Here is a 15,849-nt window from a genome sequence, read left to right as displayed (position 1 = left end):
TGGACGCTTACGCTTGTGCGCGGCGGCGTTTCCGTCCCCACCGGAGGCATCGGCTGCCTTCGGAAGTGTTGGATCTTGTATCAGCTTCACTCTTGAGCCACTTCTGGTCCCTCTCCTTGGGGTCTGAGGGCGGCGCAAGAAACATTGGAGGCGGGACAGGGGTAGCACCATCTGACTGTGGACCAGGGAGTGAGGAAGACAGCAAAGGTCCGAACCAGGTGCATCGAGTGTTCCCTCGGATCAAGACCATCACCCTAATCTAACACTGACCTGCGGATCGGGAACCGTGGCGGTCTGCAGGGGGTAAACAAGATTTTGAAGAAAGAGATTTAATCAGCTCTGCAGAACCATTGCTGTTACACCCTGCCACCACACACACAAAATTAAAAAAAAAAAAAAAAAAAAAAAACAGATGAAGAAATTAAGGCTTAAGGAGCTAGAGAGTCGCCTGCAACAAGTGGATGGATTCGAAAAGCCCAAACTACTTCTAGAACAGTATCCGACCAGGCCTCACATTGCAGGTAGGGTAGCTAGTGATCTGAGCTCTTTCTGTGTTAGTCCTGTGTGCTCACTAAACCAAAAAACAAACTCTGACACTAAATCTTTACGAGAGCAGACTGCCTTCTCTTTCTTCCATGGAGCAACTACTCCTTAAATGCCGCCAAGTCAGTTCTGACTCATAGTGACCCTGTACAGAGTTTCTGAGGAGCAGCTGGTGGGTTTGAACTGCCAAGTGCTTTATCCTACAGCACCACACCAGAAGTCCAACTAGTTGTTCTAAATGCCTTCAAGTAGATTCCGACTCATAGTGACCCTGTATAGGGTTTCCAAGGAGCATCTCGAGAGCTTGAACCACCATCTTGCAGTCTAGCGCATTAACCCACAGAGTCACACCAGACGATAAAAATTGAACAATTATTTGAATACAAAGAGTGGCTAGAGAAATTCAGCCTCCAAAATCACCTATGCGTTAGAGAAGCCTTTTCTACACCTTTGCTATCTTACCTTCTAATATATCCTTTGAAACTGTCAGGCATTTGTGTTTGTTAGTTTCTCTCTTTAGATTGTAAACGGTTTTGTTGACTTTTTCTTTTTTTTAACTCTTTGTAACTTGAGTGAAAATTTACAGACAAGATCATCAGTTTTACATTCAACAGATCAGACGTTTTGTTTCATCTCAGTCTCTTCCATGGAACAATGGTTATCTGGCTTTCTCCCTGTGGTTCTATTTCTATCCCACCCACCTTCCTTTCCCTTCTCCACTTTGTTCTTAGGTAAATGTTGCCCTTTTGATTTTGAATAATTGACTGTTCCATCATTCTACAGGGTAATACACTGGACCAAGGTTGATTTGAATTGCAAGGTCAGCATTTCAAACCCACCAGCTGCTTCTTGGAAACCCTATACAAAGTAGCTATAAGTCGGAACCAACTCGATGGCACTTAACAAGAACAGCCTATCATAACTAGTGTTGTCCCCCTTATATACCTGTCTACTGCTTGGCTGAAAATTGGGCCATTAGGGTGAGTTCCTTTCCAGATCTGAAGGGTGGTTGAGGGCCATAGTCTCAGGTTCCTGCATTCTTTCTGACCATTAAGCCCCACTTTTTTTTTTTATAATTTTGAGTTTTGTTCCACATAACCAATCTATCTAGGACCTTCTGATGTGAACCCTTTCAGAACACTTGGTAGTGGTAGCCAGGCACCATCTAATTCTTCTGGTCTCAGAGTCGTGGAGACTGATGTTCTTCACATGTACTATTGATCTGTTGGATTAATTGATTCCAAGCCTTTTCAGTTCAGTTCTCATCTCTTTTCATTCTTTTGCACATGGAGAGACCAATAGATGCACATTAGGTGTCTGCTCATGAGCTTTTTAGATCCCAGACTCTATTCACCATAGTTGAATGTAGAGCATTGTCTTTATGGACTGTGTTTAATGCCAACTGACCGTGGTGTCTCCTGAGACTATGGTTCTGAGCCCCTTAGGCCCAGCAACTCATTGTCTTAAGATGTCAGTGTAAAACATCTTTTGAATATCTACAATGATGTGTAAGAATTTAGTCGATTTATATCATCCTACTTTCCTTCCCTTCCTCCCAAAATAACTGTACTGCTACTTTTATTTTGTTAATTACCTCTAACCCCTTCTCAATGTAATTGCTTTGCTACTTTTACTGCTTTGTGGACTGCCTTTATAACTTTAAATAATATACTTTGCTTCATGTAAGTGTAGCTTTTCCTTAAAAGTAAATTATTTTGTGTCGGCAAGCGTTAAGCATTGCTGTGTCCTAAGTGTGCTGACATTTTTAAATGGTGTATTTAGGTATGAATTTTTTTCTTTTTTCAGATTTACATACTTTGTACAAACAGAAGTGCCCCTTCTGGTTTAAAGGTTATGCCTCCCTTCAGCTCTAAGAGATGCTTATGTGTAGTTGGTTTGACAAATTAAATCTGTATAGTAACCTCTCTTTCTAGAATACTTGTTAATTTCATACTGAATTAATTCTCTCTGACTCATCTCTCATATTTTCTGGACCCTTTTTAAGGAAATTTGAAAGATTCTTTCACATTTTTCTTCTAACCATTCTATTGAATTTTTTTTCAGGAATTGGTAGTTTTTTTTTTCTGTATCTTTCTATACCCTATTTTCTTGTCCTACATTGTTGTTGTTGTTGTTGTTGTTAAGTACTTATGGAGTCAGTTCCAACTCATAGTGATCTTGCACAGGGTTTCCAAGGCTGTAAATCTTTACAGGAGCAAAAAGCCTCATCTTTAAATTCTGGTCAGATTTGTATCAAGTTATTCCATTTTTTAAAAGGACGTATTTTTAAATCTAAAAAGTTCAAACTTACATGAAAAAAATGATCCGTAAAATATCTCTTTCCTTCTGAAGTTTTTATAATGCACTGTTATTAACCTGTGTTTTACAACTAAATCCAAGCGACCAGTTCTGACAAATAATTCTGAGACTGTTCTTTCACCACTGATTAAGACTGAGAGAGATGGTGGTTGTTAAGTGCTGTGGAGTCAGTTCCTACTCAGAGCGACCCTGGGTAGGGTTTTCAAGGAGCAACAGGTAAGTTTGAACCACCAACCTTGCTGTTCAAACTGACCTTGAGGTCCAGTGTGTATCCTACAGAACCACACCAGGACTCCAAGACTGGGTGGCAAATATTAATAACAGTATCACTTTAGTCATCTGAGTTTTCTTAGTAGACTTTGTATTACAAAAATATATATTTGTTGTTGTTGTTAGGTACCATCAAGTCGATACTGACTCATAGCGACCCCATGCATAGCAGAATAAAACATTGCCTGGTCCTGTGCCAGCCTCACAATTGTTGCTCTACTTGAGCCCATTGCTGCTGCCACTGTGCCAATCCATCTTGTTGTGAGTCTTCCTCTTTTTCTCCGACCCTCCGCTTTACCAAGCATGATATCCTTCTCCAGGGACTGATTCTGCTTAATAATAAATAGGTCTAAAGTATGAGAGACAAAGTCTGGCCAACCTGACTTTTAAGGTGCATCTGGCTGTACTTTTTCCAACACAGATTTGTTCTTTTGGCAGTCCATGGTACATTTAATATTCCAACACCATAACTCAAATGCATCAATTCTTCTACAGTCTTCTTTACTCACTGTCCAACTTTCACATGCATATGTATAAGTAGAAATATATTTTAGTATTTGACTTAGGTAATGAGAAATATATACCTTTTTGTGTCAAGCTCCCTGTACACATGTGGGCATGGTGGGAACCATGTAAATCATGGCATCATTATTTGATTTAAGGAATTTGGGGCCATGTTACAACTGCATATCTGAATGATGATCAGTTTCCTCCAAGTTAGTGAACTTGTAAGCAATGTGAGCACCACAACGCACCACAAAGCAGCACAACGCAGTCAGCAGTGACTTGGCTTAGATGGTTCTGGATGATCACTTGAGCAGGGAAGCTGACGGCTCCTGTGAGTAGGCTGTCTTTACTATGACCAGCCAAACTGCCATGGCCAACGTCTTTGACAGGCACTTTTTTAACACTGACACCCAGTTTGTCAACAAGTAGGGCTTTACATAACTCTTTACAGTGCATTTCTGTAGACTTTACTCAGACAACCAACATTAGCTGAAGCAAAGCTGGCCGCCGTAACAATAAGATCAGTAGCCTTATTGTGACCCATGGGCACAGAATAAGTACTACTAATTTTTAGACAGTTTACAGGGGCAGTTGGGAGATTGAACAAGATGGTGACACAATATGACCCAGAGTTTCTCTAGCCATCCTTTCAAATAGCTCTTGAACCAAGGCATATTGGCACTTAATTGTCATAATTCCAAACAAAACTTGGTGCAGAACTGTGTTTGGGTTGAGGCTAGTTCTCACAGTTTAGATAATTGCTCTCTGACTGCAAGGTTTCTTCTTGTTAGAAGCCTTTGAGTTGGGTCTAGGATCCTGTGCACAACAGAACAAAACACTGCCCCACCCTGCCCCATCCTCGTAATTGTTACATTTGAGCCCATTGTTGTTGCCACTGTTCCAATCCATCCTGTTGGGGTTCTCCTTCTTTTTTGGTGACCCTCTACTTTACCAAGCATAATGTCCAAAGTACAAGAACAAGGACTCACCATCTTGGCTTCTAAGGAGCATTCTAGCTATACTTCCAGTACAGATTTGTTCTTTCTCCTGGCTCTGCATGGTACTTTTAATATTCTCTAACTCCATAACTCAAATGTGTCACTTTTTTTTACAGTCTTCCTTATTCATTGTCCAACTTTAACACACATATGAGGTAAATGAAAATACCATGGCTTGTGTCAGGTGAACCTAAATGCTCAAAATGACATCCTTGCTCTTGAACACTTGAAAAAGGTCTTTTGCAGCAGATTTACCTAAAGCAGTATGTTGTTTGTTGAGTGAGGGTTTACAAAAGAGCTCATCAGTTTTACATTCAACAATTCATACATACTTTGCTTCATTGCATGGTTGCAATCCTCTCCATGTACCAACAGTTAACAACATTAACCTCTGTTCAATTAAACTATTGCATTACTCTGTGCCTCCCACTACCTTCGTATTTCCTCTGCTAACCTCCCTCGATGTATATTTTCTGCCCTGTCACCTGTGTTAACATATGTCTGCCCTTTAGTCCTTTAGTCCATGAATTATCCCCCCACTAACAATCCTGGTATGGCACTGTGAGTTAATGCGCCAAACTGCAAAGCTGTTTGAACTGCAAGGTTCAAGCTCACCAGCTGCTCCTCGGAAACCCTATATAGGGTTGCTATGGGTCAGAACCAACTCTACTCGATGGCACTTCACAACAACAGTCATAGGGAGTCCTGGTGTGGCGCTGTGGGATAATGCGTCAGACTGCAAAGTCTTTTGAACTGCAAGGTCTGTGGTTCAAGCTCACCAGCTGCTCCTTGGAAACCCTATACAGGGTAGCTATGGGTCGGAATCAACTTGACGGCACGTAACAACAACAACAATCATAGATTGTTTCTTTTACCAAGAAAACTTTTTTTTTTTTAACTTTTTACAACATTGGCCTCTTAAAAAGTTTGTTCTTTTGTGGTTGACTAATTTCACTCCGTATAATGTCCTCCAGGTTCAACCATGTTGTAAAGTGTTTCACAGATCCATCCTTCATCTTCAGTGTTTTATAGTATTCCCTTTTGTGTGTCTACCACAGTTTGTTTAGTCATTCTGTTCATGGGCATTTAGGCTGTCTCCATCTTTTTGATATGTCTCTTATAGACAGTATATGGAAGGATCCTATTATATATTTTCTTTATGTTTCTTTACTGGTACATTTAATCCATTTACATTCAGTGTAATTATCAAGAGGTATGAATTGATAAAGGAGCTCTGTGGCGTAGTGGATTACAAGCTGAGCTGCTAACCCCAAGATCAGCAGGTTGACTCTATCAGCTGCTCTGCGAGAGAAAGGCTTTCTGCTCCCCATAAAGATTTACAGCTTCAGAAACCCTATGCAGGGTTGCCATGAGTTGGAGTCGGCTTGATGGCACTTAACAACTATAATTTTCAAAAATTGTTTGACAGACTTTCTTTTTAATGTCTTTTCTGGAAGCTGTATTGAAGCCTGTCCATCATGGGTAACCCTGTTATTTGAAATATTGGTGGCATAGCTTCTAGCATCATAGTAACATGCAACCACTACAATACAACAGATTGACAGACAGGTGGCAATTAAGTTGGTTCTGACCCATAGCGGCCCTGTATAGGGTTTCCAAGGAGCGGACTGCTGAGCTTGAACCACTGACCTTGCATTTCAAACTGGCTTTGCAGTCCAGCCCATTGACCCACAGCACCACACTAGCACTCATACTTAGCCTTCACTATATCTGTGACTTGTGTTTCTAGAAGATTCTAGCTTCTGCTCTGCTCCTTAGTATTTCTCTTATCAAATAAAACTCATTTGTAGATTATATGTGTGTGTGGATCAGGTATGTTGTTGTTAGGTGCCATCAAGTCCATTCTGACTCATAGTGACTCTGCATCGGGTTTCTGAGGCTGTAAATAGTTGGAGCAGAAAGCCTCCTCTTTCTCCTGCAGTGCAGTTAGTGGGTTCAAACTGCCAACCTTGTGGGTCCCAGTTCAGTGCTTATCCTACAGAGCCACAAGTATACATGTGCCTAAAGGCTACATGGCTGATGTGTTTTCCCATTCTAGCTTGAATTCATACTTGTCTTGATAACAAAATTGTTGTAAATAAAATGTGATTTTTTTATGTTAATTCTTGTTTGATCTGAGTGATTCCCAAAATTTTGGACTTCACAGATTAGTAAAACTTGAAAACAACTTAGACTGATGTACAGTTGCAAAATTTACTTTTTGACAAGGATATTTTTTTAAAACCTGTTTACTCTTATTATCCATTTATCATATATAAAAATATTTTGATATCAAAGAAAGAACTGCTAATACACATACAAGGGGGCTTCAAAAAGTTTGTGGAAAATTTCATTATTATTTTAATTCCACTTTTCCACTGGCATTTTGGGGCATATATATTTCTTTTGTTATCAGGTTTTCTGGGTAAATAAAGCAAGCTTTGGAAGTAGGACAATTCACTGTAAGATCACACAGACACATGTATGTGTAGGTGATATTTTAAATAGACTGAAGAAAAATAAAACATTTTGACCTTATTTTTTTCTTTTTATGTCACAGACTGGTTAAACTACTGTCATTATTGGCATCATTAGTAAAAACTAACTTTTGGAAACCACCACTACATGTTGGACTCCTGGTGTGGAGCTGTAAGATCAGCAGTGGACTGTGAACCACAAGGTCAGCAGGTCAAACCCACCACATGCTCTTCGTAAAGCCTGTGTAGAGTCGCTATGAGTTGGAATACTCAGTGGCACTTAATGACAACAAAAACGTTATGTGTTAGCCTGTTTTGTGGTGCTTCTTACTACATACCAAGTGTTGTTAAATGCCATTGAGTCAATTCCAACTCACAGCAACCCTACATAAAATTTCTGAGGCTTTAAAAACAAATCTTTGTGGAACCCAAAAGCCTCATCTTTTTCCCACAGGGTTCAAGCCTCTGACTTTGTGATTCACAGTCCATTGCTTATCGTATAGAGCCATCATACCCCACATACCAAGATGTTGTTGTTGTGAAGTGCCATCGAGTTGGTTCCAACCCATAGCGACCCTGTAAAGGGTTTCCAAGGAGCAGCTGGTTAGCTTGAACTGCCTACCATGCAGTTCAAATGGCTTTGCAGTCTGGCACATTAACCCACAGTGCCACACCAGGACTCCACATACCAAGTAATACCCCTCATTTTCTTAGTGTTCTGAAACAGGAGGACAAAATAATAATATAAGACAGAAAAAGTTATTTTAGAAATGGTCATTTACAAATATGAGATTTTGCTTACTTATTCCTAATATGTATTTTTATCTTGTAGCATGTATGCTGTATACAATCCATAACACATATGATGACATTGAAAATAAAGTGGTTGCAGATCTAGGATGTGGTTGTGGCGTGCTTAGCATCGGAACTGCAATGTTGGGAGCAGGGTAGGTGACCTAGTCTATAATAGTAAAGCTATAAGAAGCATTTATTTATTTTTTAAAGCTTTTATTCTGAATTGAGTGATATTACATGACAGAACATTGGTTTTACACTCAACCAATCATATTTTGTTTCATTGCAATGATTACAATCCCCTCCATATGCCATCCGTTAACAGTATTTGCCTCTATTCCCTTTTTTTTTTTTAATGTACACAAGACACATAGAAATGTATATTCATTTAAACAACCAAAGGGCACATTTTGCAAGCCAGCCTCTCCTGCCCGCCAGCAAACAGCCTTTATCTTTCTATGGTCTAGAGTCTTCAGCTGCTCTCTCTTTCCATGCCATCACCTCTGCCTCCATATCTGATGTCCCTGCTTCTCTGGTTAGGACCCCATGCTCCACTCATACTTTTCCCTTTTGATGATTTGAGGGTCTTCTGTTCCTGGAATGAAAGATTAACTACTTACCCCTTTTTGTTATACATCTTCTACCTTTATAGTTGTGACAGTCGCAATTAGGCATAACAATTACTCACTGTTGAATCAAAAGAATCCTATCCCCAACCTCGCCCATCCCCTTTTACCAGACCCATCTAGACAAGATAGAAATTATTCAATGGGGATTCTACCCTCTCCCACTCACTCTGAAACTAAGTACACTCTTGAAAACTTGTTAGCCAGCCACTTCCTGTCTTTATGTTGTTGTTGTTGAGTTGGTTCCAACCCATAGGGACCCTGTATAGGGTTTCCAAGGAGCAACTGGTGAGCCTGCCTTTATAGCCCCCCATTTTACGTAGCCAGTGTCTTAAGTTGCCCATCCCTATCAACCTTGTGTACTAAGGGGATAGGTTTGACCCTGATGTGAAGATTTCTTCCCTCTCATTGGGTATTTTGAACAACTATATCCATAAGCAAAGGCCAAGTTCATCAAATTGTAGCAATTTACACTTGCTTCCTGTATCAAACTTCTTTATCTTTCTCTAGTTGAGTTCTGATCAGCAAGCCATCCAATCTAGGTCAAAAGGGTACTATCTGCAAGTTTGGGTGTTCTTGCATGTCTCCCCCTACTTCATATCAGCTGGTCACTTCACTCATCTTTAGCTGCCAGTGGCTAGGTCAGTGTTCATGGGCTCAGGAGTTCCCAGGTCTCCCCAAACTTCAGACCAACAAGTTCTTCCTCTTCTCTCATCTCAAAGTCAACAGGAGTCTATGGAACATGATCGAACTCAGCCCGTCTTCATTACTGATTTTCCCCCACTTCCAATCACAAGTAGGCCAAGGTGGTCACCAGCAAGCTTATAAGCCTTCTCATGTGTTCCCTTTGAGTTTCAGTCTTGGAAGGGACTTTGTCCTAAGGACTGACTTTTCTTGCCTTGATGGCTCCCAGGTGAACAGCTTGCTTATTCTTGTAATAGCCAAACAGTCTGCTTGTTTGTCCTGCTGGTCTTTCTTTCAAGAAGTATCTTCTGTTCCTCTAGCCACTCCAGGTTGGTCTGCATGTCCTTTCAAGTGGGAATGTCCTATCTCAGAAGGTTCTGGATGGGGCTCAGGATTCCACCTAAGGGCCCATACTCTACAAAGACTTAACAAGAAGCATATTTCACTGGACAAATTCTAGAACGCCTTTTAGGTATTATAGTCAGTTATAGGCTGCAGACAGGCTTACAAGCTTTCTGTAATCATATTTTCCAATATTCCTTTCTATCCCACTTAAATGTCTTATTTTACAATAGTAGACAAGGGAAATTAATATCCACAATACAATCAAGCCCCTTAACATTATTTCCCCTTTTACCCATTCAGACTATGCCTTGATCCTTGTATCACAGACTTGTTCAAAGGTTGAGTATACATCACTATGTACCTCTGTCCCATTTAGCACATGCAAACCTACTTAAGTGTTCCCCTATCTTCCTAGTTAATAAGAAGCATTCATTATTACTAGGTGCCATTGAGTTGGTACCCACTCGAAGTGACCCTGTGCACAACAGAAAAAAACATTGTCTGGTTCTGTGCCAACCTCACAATCGTTGCTACGTTTAAGCCCATTGCTACTGCCACTGTGCCAGACCACCTCGCTGGAGGTCTTCCTCTTTTTCTCAACCCTCCACTTTACCAAACATGATATTCTTCTCCAGGGACTGGTCCCTCCTGACAATGTCCGAAGTATGAGAGACAAAGTCTGGTCTCCTGGCTTCCAGGGAGCACTCTGGCTGTACTTCTTCCAACACACATCGGTTCTTTTGGCAGTCCATGGCACTTTTCAGTATTTTCCTCCAACACCATAGCTCAATGCATCAATTTTTCTATGGTTTTCTTTACTCATTGTCTAACTTTCACATGAAAATACCTGGCTTTGGTCAGGTGCACCTTTGTCCTCAAACTAACATCTTTGCTCTTCAACATTTTAAAGAGGTCTTATGCAGCAGATTTACCTAAGGCAGTACCTATACTTTGATTTCTTGACTGCTGAAGCCCTTCCATGAGTGTTGATAGTTGATCCAAGCAAAATGAAGTCTTTGACAACTTCAGTCTTTTCTCCATTTATCTTATTTATTGGTCCAGTGTTGAGGATTTGTTTTCTTTACATCGAGGTGCAACCCTTATCAAAGTCTGTGGTCTTTGATCTTCACCATAAATATTTTAAGTCCTCTTCCTTTTCAGCAAGCAAGGTTGTATCATCTGCGTATCTCAGGTTGTTAATGAGTCTTCCTCCAATCCTGATGCCACATTTTTCTTCATATAACCCAGCTTCTCGGATTATTTGCTCAGGATATAGATTGAATAAGTATGGTGAAAGAATACAACCCTGACACACTCCTTTCCAAATTTTAAATCACTCAGTTATATACTGAGTAAGCCTATGTAGGATCAATTGAGTTATATTTACAAGCTCCACAGTATGAAATTGAGGGAGCAAGAATGATACTGAATACGTTTTAAATAGGCATATCAGAAACTACCAAAAAGACAACAGCAACCAGATACGTCCTTTTTTTTTTTAAATTTGAGAGGTGTAAGTAGTTATGCTTTGTTTTGTGTTTATATAGATTGTGCGTTGGATTTGATATAGATGAAGATGCACTGGAAATATTTAATAGAAATGTGGAAGAATTTGATTTAACAAACATTGATATGGTTCAGTGTGATGTGAGCTCACTGTCTAATAGAATGTCCAAGTCATTTGACACAGTAATTATGAATCCTCCTTTTGGGACAAAGAATAATAAAGGTTAGTAACAAGAATCAGGTACACTGATGTATTTGTAGAAAAGTAAGATTTTATAGACTATACCATTGATCATGTGGATTAAGTGAGTTATTACTATTCATTATATAAGCGAGTCTCATAGCCATAGTTATTACAATTTCTATTTTTTCAATACGTCTTTGAGAACTGGAATTTTCAGTGTTATTCACAAATGTTTGTAAAGTCTTCTATTCACTTACACTGTTTTCAATGATTTGCTCGACCCTTATGATTATGAAACCTATAAAGAATTTTATACTTCTAGAAACTTTTAAATGCCTTTAACACATCCAGGGATTTCAACATGTGCCCATCAGTTACAGTGATTCCCTATGGCTCTTTTGTGTCTTGTGACCAGAATGATATGGAGTTAAGAAGAGGAGAAAAAGATGTGTAATAGTCACAAAGCCACCCTGTTGTTAAGTGCCGTCAAGTCTGTTCTGATGCATAGCAGCCCTGTATAGGGTTTCTAAGGCCCGTACATCTTTGCAAGAACAGAAAAAGCCTCATTTGTCTCTTCCAGAGTTCCTGGTGGGCTCAAAAAACCACCCTGGATGACTCCAATTTGTGCTCTTAATGATCCGTTTTCCCCCTTTGAAAATCATTTATTTAGTATATAACGTTTTTACTTTAGCCTTATTTAACCAAAACAGTATAAATTTTAGTTTAAGTCTATCAATTTCAAAAGGATATATTTATATTTTATTTGAAGCCTGTTCTATTACACAGAAAAACTGAAGTGGCTATTTTTAAGTTTGAGAAAAAGTTTTAAAATATTGATCTTCTATTTTGTTATGAAGTATATAATGTAAATAAAACGTTTCCCTCTTCTTCATAGGAACAGATATGGTTTTTCTGAAAACTGCTTTGGAAATGGCAAGAACAGCAGTATATTCTTTACACAAATCCTCCACCAGAGAAGTATGTTCAGTTTTTTATGACAGTGTTGTTAAGGATTTTGTGACATCCAGATGTCACAGTATCCATTTCTTCTCATGTTTTTAACATGTCACTTCCAAACCACCCCCAAATCCAAACCCATTACCATTGAGTCGGTTCCAACTCATAGCAATCCTACATGGGGTTTCTAAGACTATAAATATTTACAGGAGATAGCCTCATCCCCCACCCCCCACCCCAAGTGGCTAGTGAATCTGAACTACTGACCTTGCTTGCAGTTAGCTGCCCAATTCAGTAACAACATGTGGCATAACTAAGGTTACAATATATTCTGGTTTGTCAAGACCTGGCTGATACCTGTGCTCTTATATGGCCTCGTGTTAGGGAGACAATAAGGCTTGGCTTTTTAAGAATGCTGATCCTGGAGTTAAAACAGATCTGAGTTCAGATGCAATCTCCACTTATTCTTGCCAGCATATAGCACAAGTAAGTATTTAAGATGTGTATGAGGAAAGCTGAAGGAATTTTTTTTTTAAGCATTAGGATAACGTGATTAAAAACTCTGTGGAGCCAAACTGTCTAGATTTACATACAGGCTCTGCTGCTTTCCAACTGTGTTGTCTTGGTCAAGGTACATGAGCTTGTTTCTCACCTATAAAATGGAGCTACGAGTACCTTTTATACTTGATAGGTTGTTGTGAAGTTAATATTTACAAAGCATTTAGAACATTGTCTATTGCATGTAATTACGTGTTTGCTATTACTATTACTTAAAGCATACATATACAATGACTTTTCACTTGATATAGTTAGGTTCCAAAGCCCAAGTCATTATGCAAAAATTGGAGGATGACCACATCAGATCACAATATGATGACTAGATTATTACATAACTGCCAAACCACAGAATCATGACCCAACCAAGCTGACACATAACCTTAACCATTACAGCCAGTGTATATTCACTCAGCATATATTATGAAGTATATTGTTAATGCATAAAGTAGATGGGTAGATTTTTCTCCTGTTATCATAAATGGAAACTGAAAAGAGATCGTCAGGAGTATGTGCACAGAGAGTTAAAAAGTGAACACCGATATTTGTATCTGTAAGGCTTGTGCTTTCTTAATTTTTTTCAGAAATATTGCCATACAATTGAAGCTTTCATAGGGGTCTAAATTCTATTGAAAGTCATTGACTACTAACCTAACAGATGGTGGTTCAAACCCACCTAGTGGTAATGTAGAAGTCAGGCCTGTTAATCTTCTTCCATTAAGATTGTTAAGTGCCATGAGTCGGTTCTGATCCATAGCGACCCTGTATAGGGTTTCTGAAGAGCAGCTGATAGCAGGTTAATGCAGTGGGCTGTAAGGTTAGCAGTTCAAGCTCACCAGCAGCTCTTCAGAAAGTACACAGGGTCACTATGAGTCATAACTGACTCGATAACACTTAACAACAATCCATTAAGATTATAGCCTCAAAAACCCTATGGGGGTTGCCATCGGCTTGACAAATTAAAAAACATTATTAGTAAAGTCAAATTTAAAAGATGATGTTAAGATTAAATTTGTATTAACATGTTATTTATTCTCAGCATATAAAAAAAAAAGCGGCAGAATGGAAAATCAAGATAAATATTGTTGCAGGTAAGATGATGAATTTACTTTTCCCACAAACCCTAATTATCTAAATATGTATTAGCTAAATGTGTATGCAAATATTGAGAAAAGAAGGTACAAGATCTTTTTTTTTTTTTTAGTGTGGCAATATGTACATGGTCAGTTGTTATGTGCCGTGGAGTCGGTTCCGACTCATAGTGACCCTGTGTAGGGTTTCTGAGGCTGTAAATCTTTACAAGAGCAAAGAGCCTCATTTTCCTCCCGCAGAACAGCTGGTAGTTTTGAACTGCTGACCCTGAGGTTAGCAGGCTGATTTATAACCACTATGCTACCAGAGCTCCTTACATGGTTGGTAGTAGAATGAAAAGGGAGCAAAGGCTGAAGAACTACTTGAGACAGTCTCAATTTTGCATTTTTATAAAAACTTCAGAAAGCTTTTTCCACTTTCTTTTTGGAGGAGGAGAATATAAACACTCACACTATTATTATTGTGTTTGATAAATTTTATTGGTAAACTGGGTAATATTCACAAACATCAAAATGGGAAAAACTTAACTGGAAGCTAACTTTAATCCATATAATTTTGAACCTGAAGAGTGCAAGAAGGGAAAATGTCTTAAAAATGATAGCAGACTACAACTACTTATAAATAATTAGTAATGTAGGCCTGCTGTTGTATTTATATTCATTATTCTCATTTTTTACCTCACTTACAGTATTACAATATACAGTATGCACTTAGAAGTCCTAATAGTATTCCTAGCTAAAGCCTTGCTGTTCCAAGTGTCGTCCTCAGACCATCTGCTTTCATATCTCTTGGGAGCTTGTTAGAAATAATTTGGGGCATCACTAAAACCTTTTATAATCTGTGTTTCTAAATATTCCCAAGTGATTTGATTGCACATGAAAATCTGAGAAGCTGTGATACAGAGGGCTAGAATTAATGTGGCAAAAAATTAAGGATAGGCAGATTCATTGCTATCCCTCTCTAAAATTGATTAGCGTGATTAAAGAATTTGGAGAACCTACATTACTCTTGAAAAGGAAAACAACATAAAAATGGGTTTTCATTTGAGAGCTTTTAGTGGACAATAACTAGCTAAACTACCATTGCCAAAATCAAGATGAAAAAGTTTTTTAAAGCAAGCATGGTTATGAGAACATTAAAATTAAAACTGATGATCAGGAAATGAAAAAATAGAAATTTATTATTACTTTCATAGAATATACATATTTGTCTCTTTGTTACCTTTCTAAACTTCTCCCGTCTCAATATAAATGGCCAAAATTGTAGAAATAAGAAGCTCAGTTTGTCATGGCTAATCTTAAGGATACATCAAGTTAAACTTGGATGAGTTAACGTGGCATGAGTTAATGTTAAGCTTATAAGTAATTTATTACTTGTTTATTGTATCAGGCGGTTATATATTTTGAAATGTTAATGTTTTACAATAAGTGTTCTTCTGTTTTCCAGAACTGAGATATGATCTGCCAGCATCATACAAATTTCATAAAAAGAAATCAGTAAGTTTCTTAATTCTGGTCTAAGTATATACATTAAGAAATGTCTTTCAATAAGTAACTGTTTCTTCTGTTGCCAAGTTTTCTAGGTAAATAAGCAAGCCTAGGAAATAGGACAATTCACTAGAAAATGGGTTCATAATCAACAGCCAGCCAGTAATCTGGTTTAAGATAACAAATTCTTTAATGCTTTAGGCACAAAAACAAAAAGTTGGGGGGAAAAAAACTACTTGCTTTTTTATATAGCATATATTTTATTAAAGTTTATACTAATATATTCTCGTATTAAAAATGTAATTTAGTGGAAGAATCTTCCTTTTGAATCATTGATAGCAGTTATACATTTAAAAACATTTAATAACAAAAAAGACAAAACAACAAAAGTTTTTTCTTTTTTACAGGTGGACATTGAAGTGGACCTAATTCGATTTTCTTTTTGAAAATCCAGAGAGAAAAGTAGATTCAAACCTAAATAAAATGAATTCTAAAATGTTTACA

At 38.4% G+C, this 15,849-nt stretch overlaps 1 protein-coding gene across 1 annotated transcript; it reads left to right on the top strand.

Annotated features, from left to right (window-relative positions):
- The first annotated feature begins 412 nt into the window (after positions 1–412).
- METTL5 (methyltransferase like 5) lies at positions 413–15,848 on the top strand. The gene is made up of 7 exons (XM_006867028.1): positions 413–521; positions 7,947–8,061; positions 11,112–11,293; positions 12,150–12,232; positions 13,806–13,857; positions 15,305–15,354; positions 15,753–15,848. The coding sequence occupies exons 1-7, from the start codon at positions 413–415 to the stop codon at positions 15,789–15,791; spliced, it is 630 nt and encodes a 209-aa protein (XP_006867090.1). The 3' UTR covers positions 15,792–15,848.
- The last annotated feature ends 1 nt before the right edge of the window (position 15,849 follows it).

This window comes from Chrysochloris asiatica, unplaced genomic scaffold (assembly GCF_000296735.1).
Source record: "Chrysochloris asiatica unplaced genomic scaffold, ChrAsi1.0 scaffold00099, whole genome shotgun sequence".
Taxonomy (NCBI): Eukaryota; Metazoa; Chordata; class Mammalia; order Afrosoricida; family Chrysochloridae; genus Chrysochloris; species Chrysochloris asiatica.
The sequence above is the reverse complement of the archived record's forward strand: the minus strand, read 5'-3'. Positions and strand labels throughout refer to the sequence as shown.